Source organism: Brachyistius frenatus, unplaced genomic scaffold (assembly GCF_029030835.1).
Source record: "Brachyistius frenatus isolate BFR_SWC_R1_liver_20210118 unplaced genomic scaffold, ASM2903083v1 Contig_299, whole genome shotgun sequence".
NCBI classification, from domain to species: domain Eukaryota; kingdom Metazoa; phylum Chordata; class Actinopteri; family Embiotocidae; genus Brachyistius; species Brachyistius frenatus.
In genome coordinates this window covers 125,001-135,000 of record NW_027210898.1, presented here as the reverse complement: position 1 = coordinate 135,000, position 10,000 = coordinate 125,001, and the positions used below count along the sequence as shown (strand labels likewise).

Sequence of the window (10,000 nt, the reverse complement as noted above, 5' to 3'; positions counted from 1 at the left end):
TTAATATCCTGTTGTCCTCTTTTATATCGACTTCATCACGTCCTCTGGTTCCAGCAGCATTTTAACCGGGTGATTTATCATTTCAGTCAAATTAACTTCTTGCCTTTTAATTGTGAATATTTCTGCCTCCTTCCAGAGTTTTCTACGACAGTAAACATTTGTCATCTTGATCGATCAGATAGTTATTAAAGAAAATATCGTTCAGTGTATTGATCATGACAGGAACTCCTGTTTGCAGCCTTTCAGGACTTTAAAGGATAAATACGCGAATTTCTGGAGAAAATAAACTGAAAAATTGAAGCAATTCAATAAAACACGAATGAACTCATGATAAACTAAAAATATACAAAACTAAACAATATAAACTCAAACATGTCAGGACTTCAAACTGGACACTTCAGAGGCTCAAAGAAGAAATCTGCACGTTACAGATGTAATTTTACTTCAATAATGTGAGATGATATGAGACGTTTGGGGTCCGTGGGGAACCGAAGTTTCTGTCAGTTTGTCTAAACCACTTTAAGTCACCCCTTCGACCTTTGAACGCGCCGCTCCCTTTCTCATTTCGACATATCCGACCGCGCCTGAATGCAGCACGGCCGGCGCACCGGGTGCAGTCCTTCTCGGTCTGTCGGTGTCGGTTCAGAGTCGCTGTTGAACCGCAGTGCTCCGGATCCTTCAGCCCGGTCGGAGCTCTGCTTCTCTCCCCGCCAACAGCTCACCGTGTGGCCGCCGCTCGGGTCACTTCCGCCTGGCTTCTCACAGCAGTCCGAACCGCTGATCCGCCGCGATGTCTCCGACCTGTAAGTCCACAAGAACCGCTGCTGGTGGCGGGAAAGAGTTTTTAAAGTTTGACAGAGTTTCTAAAGGATTTAAAACAGAAAAGTTAAAGTGATGAAAGTCACGTGCGGATTTATTCAAATTGATCACATGTGGATGATTTCATTGCAGCAGCTGAATACTGTTATTGATTAATGTGGATCATTTTTGTCAGTGAATTCAAGGTTAAATATTAAAAATGACAGTTTATCTGATTTGAGAAGCTGGAACAGAATTTTATTAAAATTTTTTACTTGAAAAATGATTTAAATGATTGACTGAAAATTAAAATAACTTTATTTATCTCGATTAATCGACTACTTCCCGGCAGATTGCAGGTGTGTATTTCAGGTGTGTGTGCCTGTTGTGAGGTTTTGATGGGCTCCGGGTCCTGGTCCTGAGGTGAACTGATCAGTGTTATTGATCCTGATCAGAAGCTTCCTGGTTCTTAAGTTTCTGTCTCTGATGACTTTGAGTGTTCAGTGAGGCGTTCGAGGCCGCAGGAAATGTCACTGATTAACCGACTTGTGGTGGGAGATTGTTTCTGAATAACCAGCAGAGTTTCATGTTATCAGAGTTTATTCAGTCGATTGCTGCGTCTGTCTGTTGGCGGGTTTATTGATCAGTTCATCATCTGGAGGAGTTTCTCCTCCTGTTGGTCAAATAACTTTAACCTTCTTGAGAACATTTCCGTTGCTGACGTCATGATCTTTGATTTATTTCTCTTCAGTCAGTGAAGATGAATTTATTTACAAATTTACATAAAACAAAAACATTAATAAAATCAACATAAACAACAAAATGAGTTCACAAACAATCAGTTTAAAAAGAAATATGTGGATCTTGAGAAGTTTTTAACGTTCAAATAAAAAGACATAAAGCTGTTCTTAAACTGTCAATCATATTAATCTGGGAGGTTTGTTTTCACTCACAGGAGTTCAGTTTCAGAACATTAAAACTACCGTGACGTAACTGACGTTAAATCTGCAACGACATTTATTTTCATCAGAAACCAGCGGTGAACATTTGTAAACGTGTTCACAGCGTTGTGGAGTTCCTCAGGGTTCGACCGTCGGTCCTCTTTGGTTTCAGTTTATTACATGAAGCTTCTCAGCTGTGAGCAACGCCATCGTTCATTTGGTGTTGTGTTAAAATCAAATATTCTCCATGTTTCTCACTTTGGTTTTGGTCTCCACCACCTCTCTGAGAACGCTTTCCACAACGTTCACCAGCTCCATCTGTTAAACTGGCTCATGCTGTGTTCACTGACACGTACTCTGTCACACTGCGTTCACTGATACATTGTTGAGTCCGGATGCTTTTTATCTGTTAAAGCCACAAACAAAAAGATGAATGTTGAAAAGTCCTCTTTATTCATCTGTCACTCTTATTTCTTCAGTGGGGTGGAAACATTGGAGCTCCTGCTGATGGAGACATTTTTACTTCCTGTTGGACAGAAAATAAAAGAGAAATGACAAAACTTCTCTTTCTGTCTGAACCCTTTTGACCTTTGACCCCTGGACTGTTGGCGACCAGCACTGACATTTGTTACTGGTTGACTATTTATTTCAGCTGAAACTGAAGCAGGTTCTTTGATGAAAGAAGATGTTTGATTATGAAACCACAGACTGTTTCTAAAAGAGTTCGTAGCTTCAGGTCTGTAAAATGGTTCTGATCCAGAAGTGTCTTCAGCTGCAATACCAGCGAGTGCCACTAGAGGTCGGCTCCAAAAAGCCTCCGGCTCCATAGACTCCCATTCAACTTCTCTCATCAAATCCAAAGTGAATAAAATGTGTCCATCAGTTATCTCGGTGTTGTTAGCTAAAGTCACTCCTTCTTCTTAGTTTTCTGGAGGTCCATCTGAAAATAATCCCTCATTCATTAGAAAAGAAGATTCAAGAAGACCTGTTTTTGGGGGCGTGTCTGTTTGATTGACAAGCCTGTGGTGCAGTCAGGTTACAGCTATCGGTGGGCGGGACGTAGTATCGTCAGGTTTCCGATCAGATCGGTCAGATCCACCGCTGGCTCCTCCCCCAGCTCGTCCAAATATGGTCACTTCCTGCTCCAAACCGCTCCGAACTAACAAGATGGTGACGGACAGAATCTGAACTGGAAGATTCAAAACGTTCACAAACCAACGATGACATCACTGATGGTTGATGACATCACTGATGGTTGATGACATCACTGATGTATGATGGTGATTGGTTCTGATCTGATGGGTGGAGAACAGTGTGTGAGGGAGTTAGCCAGCAGCCATGTTTTTAAGGCAGATGGAGGAGTGTGTGTGTGTGAGAGAGAGAGCGTGTATGTGTGTGTGTGAGTAAGTGTGTGTGAGAGAAAGTGTGTGTGTGTGTGTGTGTGTGTGTGTGTGTGTGTGTGTGTGTGTGTGTGTGTGTGTGTGTGTGTTTGAAAGCTGAGATAGACCAGAAGATAAACAACAGCTCCTGTACATTTTTAAAAGCTTTATTATCAGAATAATCGTAATAAGAAGAAAGACGACATGATGTCACAGAGCGGTAACCATGGAAACAGACAAATGTCCACGCAGAGCAGAACAGAGACTGAAGCCACAGTTCAGAAGTTCACTGGGAATCTTCAGGTTTGAACTTTCCTTCAGTGAAAACGTGTTCAGCTCCCTGAAACGAACCTCGTCTGCTGCTCCAAACACCGTGAACAAAATCAACACCTGCAGGTTCTGGTGTCTCGGATCACCACCTGCAGGTTCTGGTGTCTCGGATCACCACCTGCAGGTTCTGGTGTCTCGGGTCAACACCTGCTTGGCTTTAATTCACCGTCACCGTCTGCACCCTCTGATATCCGCAAACATCACCATCGTCGATTTAAAGACTTTCAAAATAAACTGCTTGAAAGTTCATAGACTGACGTCAGTGCAGATTATAGATCTGCTCTGGAATCAAATTTAATATTAACTGATTTAAATCATCCTATTATGGATTTGCACATTTAAATACAATCCTGCAGATATTAACTTTTTTTTTTTTTTAAACCAGAAACTCTGCAGGTCGTCTCAGTTCACCAAATTTCAAAATAAGAGCCAACAGACATCCTGTTGACAAGCTGTTTTTAAAAGTAAACCAGGTCATAAATGTTATTTTAGAAACCCAGGTTGCTCATCAGGGACCGGGACCGGCTCCGATCCGGGACCGGCCCATCGGACCGGACCCGGGTTCAGACTGAACCCTCTCAGCGGATCACTGACGGTTGATTAGCTGCTCTGATAAAATGAACTTTACAGGCTCCAAAGTCCCATCAGCCACCTCTCTGCCCGGCTGGGTGGAGCCGACACACGGTGATTGATTATCAGTTTAAAGTCCAGACGGCTGGTCGGCATCATGGGGGAGGAGTCAGTGGTGTAACTGTAATCTACAGGAGTAATCAGAGGACCTCCCAACACGTTCTAGATCAGTTAATCAAAGAGCCCTGGTTAATGACTTTTATTGTGAAATTTGTGAATAACCACAACCAGACCAGAACTTATTGATCCTCTGTGTGATCACCGTGCTGCGTTCAGGAACACTCTGAACTTATTGATCTGTCACGTACATGAAGACATGACCGACTTTTAGACCTCAGTGCCTCCATTATTAGTTTGTTGCCTTTTTTCTGACATTATTAACCGCAGATGTTTTGTGGTTTGTATTTTTAATATTCAGATTTCCCTCGAAGACATTATTCAGAGGTTTAGCAGTCAGGACACAGGATGGAGGATGAGGGTGCCAGAGACCCGCTGATCCCTCTGAACCCTGCAGCTCCGTTATGAGGTCACAGTTACCCACGCTGCATCTGGGTCTCCTTAAGTCCAAACTGCCGGCTCAGCATCGTTTGTGAGGGAAAGCAGCTGCTTAGAAAAATGTAATATTATCTTTTTCCTGCTGGGAGGAATGTAGCCTGAAGTGCAGCTGGTCCGAAAACACAGTCAGATAGTTCAGTGATTTGTTCTGTTATAAAATACAAAATTATCAGGTTTTATTTGTCCAAATTTTTTAAATATGTGAAAAAAAAACAACAGTTGAATTTATTTATAATATATGAACATTTAAACTGAGAGGAAACAATTGTTCTTTCTTCAGCTGGACGTTGAAGGCCGTTTTTAAATTGTCAAGGCTTTTTGGAGCTCTAGTGGCACCCGGTGGTATTGCAGCTTAAGACACTTCTCTCTGTCTGTATTTCTGTCTGTATCTCTGTCTGTATCTCTGTCTGTATTTCTGTCTGTATCTCTGTCTGTATCTGTCTGTATCTCTGTCTGTATCTCTGTCTGTATCTGTCTGTATCTCTGTCTGTATCTCTGTCTGTATCTCTGTCTGTATTTCTGTCTGTATCTCTGTCTGTATCTGTCTGTATCTCTGTCTGTATCTCTGCCTGTATCTGTCTGTATCTCTGTCTGTATCTCTGTCTGTATCTCTGTCTGTATCTGTCTGTATCTCTGTCTGTATTTCTGTCTGTATTTCTGTCTGTATCTCTGTCTGTATCTCTGTCTGTATCTCTGTCTGTATCTCTGTCTGTATCTGTCTGTATCTCTGTCTGTATCTCTGTCTGTATCTGTCTGTATCTCTGTCTGTATCTCTGTCTGTATCTCTGTCTGTATCTGTCTGTATTTCTGTCTGTATCTCTGTCTGTATCTGTCTGTATCTTTGTCTGTATCTCTGTCTGTATCTGTCTGTATCTCTGTCTGTATCTGTCTATCTCTGTCTGTATCTCTGTCTGTATTTCTGTCTGTATCTCTGTCTGTATCTGTCTGTATCTGTCTGTATCTCTGTCTGTATCTGTCTATCTCTGTCTGTATCTCTGTCTGTATTTCTGTCTGTATCTCTGTCTGTATCTGTCTGTATCTGTCTATCTCTGTCTGTATCTGTCTGTATCTGTCTATCTCTGTCTATCTCTGTCTGTATCTCTGTCTGTATTTCTGTCTGTATCTATGTCTGTATTTCTGTCTGTATCTTTGTCTGTATTTCTGTCTGTCTCTCTGTCTGTATCTCTGTCTGTATCTTTGTCTGTATTTCTGTCTGTATCTGTCTGTATCTCTGTCTGTATCTCTGTCTGTATCTCTGTCTGTATCTCTGTCTGTATTTCTGTCTGTATCTCTGTCTGTATCTCTGTCTGTACCTGTCTGTATTTCTGTCTGTATCTGTCTGTATTTCTGTCTGTATCACTGTCTGTATTTCTGTCTGTATCTGTCTGTATCTCTGTCTGTATCTCTGTCTGTATCTCTGTCTGTATCTCTGTCTGTATTTCTGTCTGTATCTGTCTGTATCTCTGTCTGTATGTGTCTGTATCTCTGTCTGTATCTCTGTCTGTATCTCTGTCTGTATTTCTGTCTGTATCTCTGTCTGTATCTCTGTCTGTATTTCTGTCTGTATCTCTGTCTGTATCTGTCTGTATCTCTGTCTGTATCTCTGTCTGTATCTCTGTCTGTATCTGTCTGTATCTCTGTCTGTATCTCTGTCTGTATTTCTGTCTGTATCACTGTCTATATCTCTGTCTGTATCTCTGTCTGTATTTCTGTCTGTATCTCTGTCTGTATTTCTGTTTTCTCTGAACTAAGCCTGAAGTAAACCTGAAGTTAACCTGAAGTTAACCTGACGTAAACCTGACGTTAACCTGAAGTAACCCTGAGTTGTAACAGATTTTTCAGAGCTCTCTGATGTGTTGATTTCATACTAGTGTGTCTGTGTGAGCGCTGAATGGAGGGGAAGGGACGTTTGTTTCGTCCTCCCAGGCGACCGAGCAGCAACCTCCGGGGTTTAAAGATCACAGCCAACAGCGGAAGAAAGAGCCAAAAATTGGATCTGCTGGAGGTCTGAGAGCAGAAAAAGAGAAACGGATCACAAAGACGTTCAGTTTCACTTGAATGGGACTCGTCGTCTCCGTTAACTCAGTGAAGCTGAACATCAACAGACGGTTGAATCAGAACGTAGAACGTGTTCCCGCCTCTTAAGACGAAGGCGACCAAAACAACCATGTTTTATTTATATATTTACATATATAAATGTATTATTACTAAACTCCAGATTTTCATTCATTATTAGAGGATAATTGATGATGAAGGTGACGGACGTCTGTATGGAATGAGACGGATGGTCAGTGACGGTCATGTGTGTTGTCATGCGTGTGGCCAGGCGTGTTGTTATGTGTGGTCATGCGTGTTGTCATATGTGTGGTCATACGTGTGGTCATGCGTGTGGTCATAGGTGTGGCCAGGCGTGTTGTTATGTGTGGTCATATGTGTGGTCATGCGTGTTGTCTGGTTTAGTTCAGTCTCTGAATCTCTGTCTGTATTTCTGTCTGTCTCTCTGTCTGTCTCTGTCTGTCTGTTTGTCTCTCTGTCTGTCTCTCTGTCTATTTTTCTGCCTGTCAGCAACATCAAACCGTCCACTTTTCATTCCAGTCATTCATTCAGTAAAATTCCATCTCAGCTGAGTGTGTGTGTGTGTTGACCTTTTGTCCTTCTGCTGACTGGAAACACCGGTGTTGTTGTGTGTCGTTTTTAGTTCCTGTGTGTAGATCCAGGGGATATTTTCTCTGAAGTAAACCTGAAGTAAACCTGACGTTAACCTGAAGTTAACCTGAAGTTAACCTGAAGTTAACTTGAAGTAAACCTGACGTTAACCTGACGTTAACCTGAAGTAAACCTGAAGTAAACCTGACGTAAACCTGAAGTAAACCTGACGTTAACCTGACGTTAACCTGAAGTAAACCTGACGTTAACCTGACGTTAACCTGAAGTTAACTTGAAGTAAACCTGACGTTAACCTGACGTTAACCTGAAGTAAACCTGACGTTAACCTGATGTTAACCTGAAGTAAACTTGACGTTAACCTGAAGTAAACCTGACGTTAACCTGACGTAAACCTGAAGTAAACCTGACGTTAACCTGAAGTAAACCTGACGTAAACCTGAGCTGTAACAGATTTTTCAGAGCTCTCTGATGTGTTGATTTCATACTAGTGTGTCTGTGTGAGCGCTGAATGGAGGGGAAGGGACGTTTGTTTCGTCCTCCCAGGCGACCGAGCAGCAACCTCCGGGGTTTAAAGATCACAGCCAACAGCGGAAGAAAGAGCCAAAAATTGGATCTGCTGGAGGTCTGAGAGCAGAAAAAGAGAAACGGATCACAAAGACGTTCAGTTTCACTTGAATGGGACTCGTCGTCTCCGTTAACTCAGTGAAGCTGAACATCAACAGACGGTTGAATCAGAACGTAGAACGTGTTCCCGCCTCTTAAGACGAAGGCGACCAAAACAACCATGTTTTATTTATATATTTACATATATAAATGTATTATTACTAAACTCCAGATTTTCATTCATTATTAGAGGATAATTGATGATGAAGATGACGGACGTCTGTATGGAATGAGACGGATGGTCAGTGACGGTCATGTGTGTTGTCATGCCTGTTGTCATACCTGTAGTCATTCGTGACGTCATGCGTGTGGTCATATGTGTTGTCATGCGTGTGGCCAGGCGTGTTGTTATGTGTGGTCATACGTGTGGTCATACGTGTGGCCAGGCATGTTGTTATGTGTGGTCATGCGTGTGGTCATGCGTGTTGTCATATGTGTGGTCATACGTGTTGTCATACGTGTTGTCATATGTGTGGTCATGCGTGTTGTCATACGTGTGGTCATACGTGTTGTCATATGTGTGGTCATACGTGTGGTCATGCGTGTTGTCGTATGTGTGGTCATGCATGTTGTCATATGTGTGGTCATACGTGTTGTCATATGTGTGTTCATACGTGTGGTCATACGTGTGGTCATGGGTGTTGTCATATGTGTGGTCATACGTGTTGTCATATGTGTGTTCATACGTGTGGTCATACGTGTGGTCATGGGTGTTGTCATATGTGTGGTCATACGTGTTGTCTGGCTTAGTTCAGTCTCTCCTGCTGCAGCTTCACTTTGGTCTCTGTCACAACTTCACTTCCTGTTTTCAGGAAACGATTCTTATTTTCATGGTTAACAGGAACCAGGAAATCATTTTTAGGAACGTATCTGGTCTCTGCTGTCTTTCCGTTTTTCCGTTTTTTAGTCTTTCAATGTTTCCGTGTTTCCGTGTTCGTGACTTCAGTTTGAAGACGGAGAGACGAGGAGTTGACAGTTTGATAAAAAGCTGCTCTTCAATCATTCCTGTTTTTATTTTTTCTGAATGTTCTGATGGTTTCCTCCATCACATCAGCTGGTTATCTGTACAGTCATTAGACAGGACACACACACACACACACACACACACACACACACACACACACACACACACACACACACACACACACACACACACACACACACACACACACACACACACACACACACACACACACACACACACACTCTGGAGGTCAAGGCTGGGCTTTGTGCCTCCGTCTGATTGGCTATCTGCTCCTCTTCCTGATTTTTGTGACATTTGAAGGTTGCGACTCGTTCACCTTCACATGACGTTAAAATGTCATGTTGAACACGTCCACATGTGACGACAACACACGCACACACACACACACACACACACACACACACACACACACACACACACACACACACACACACACACACACACACACACACACACACACACACACACACACACACACACACACACACACACACACACCTGCAGGTTTGGTGTTTGGGATTTATGTCTTTAAATTAAAACAGTTTTGTGTCCAATTGGTTTCATGTCAGGTTTTCTTCAAATCTCACCACACAGAGTCAAGATATTTCTGCTGACTCGGCAGATTTCTGGTTTGTGATGAGTGGGATTTGGTTTGAAACATCTGGCAGCAGTTTATGTGTGGAAAAATGTTCAGCCTCAGATTTGGTGACAGTTTTCAAAGTTTTAACCAAGAAAAAGAATCCGAGCGGAGAGCGTCAGAGTTAAAGGAGGGACGTCGGTCGAGGACTCGTGTCCTTCTCTTGGTCCTGTGTTTCTTCTCATTTAGTCGAACTGTCCCTTTAACAGCAGCAGAACTGTGTGTGAGCATCTCCTGCCTGCAGTGCATCATAGGAGTTCAGACCAACATCACTGGATCACTGAGCTACTCAAAGAAACTTAAAATCAGACAGATTCTCAGGCAGCTTCTGAACTGACAGAAATGTCTTTTTTACATGATTTCTAAACGGACTCGTGGACATTTTTTTCCAAGTGGACATCTGAGACCGTGACGT

At 42.5% G+C, this 10,000-nt stretch overlaps 1 protein-coding gene across 3 annotated transcripts in view; it reads left to right on the top strand.

Moving 5' to 3' along the window:
- LOC138635257 (tumor necrosis factor alpha-induced protein 2-like) overlaps positions 1-10,000 on the top strand; it is a 31,191-nt gene that overhangs the window by 3,077 nt on the left and 18,114 nt on the right. For 2 of the 3 annotated variants that reach the window (XM_069722643.1, XM_069722645.1), the window contains exon 1: positions 587-803. The exons of the other annotated variant lie outside the window; for it this stretch is intronic. In XM_069722643.1, coding sequence (XP_069578744.1) covers positions 589-803 — 215 coding nt within the window. In that variant the 5' untranslated portion in view covers positions 587-588. Of the gene's footprint in view, positions 1-586; positions 804-10,000 lie in introns of those variants that run through there. 3 annotated transcript variants of the gene reach the window in all.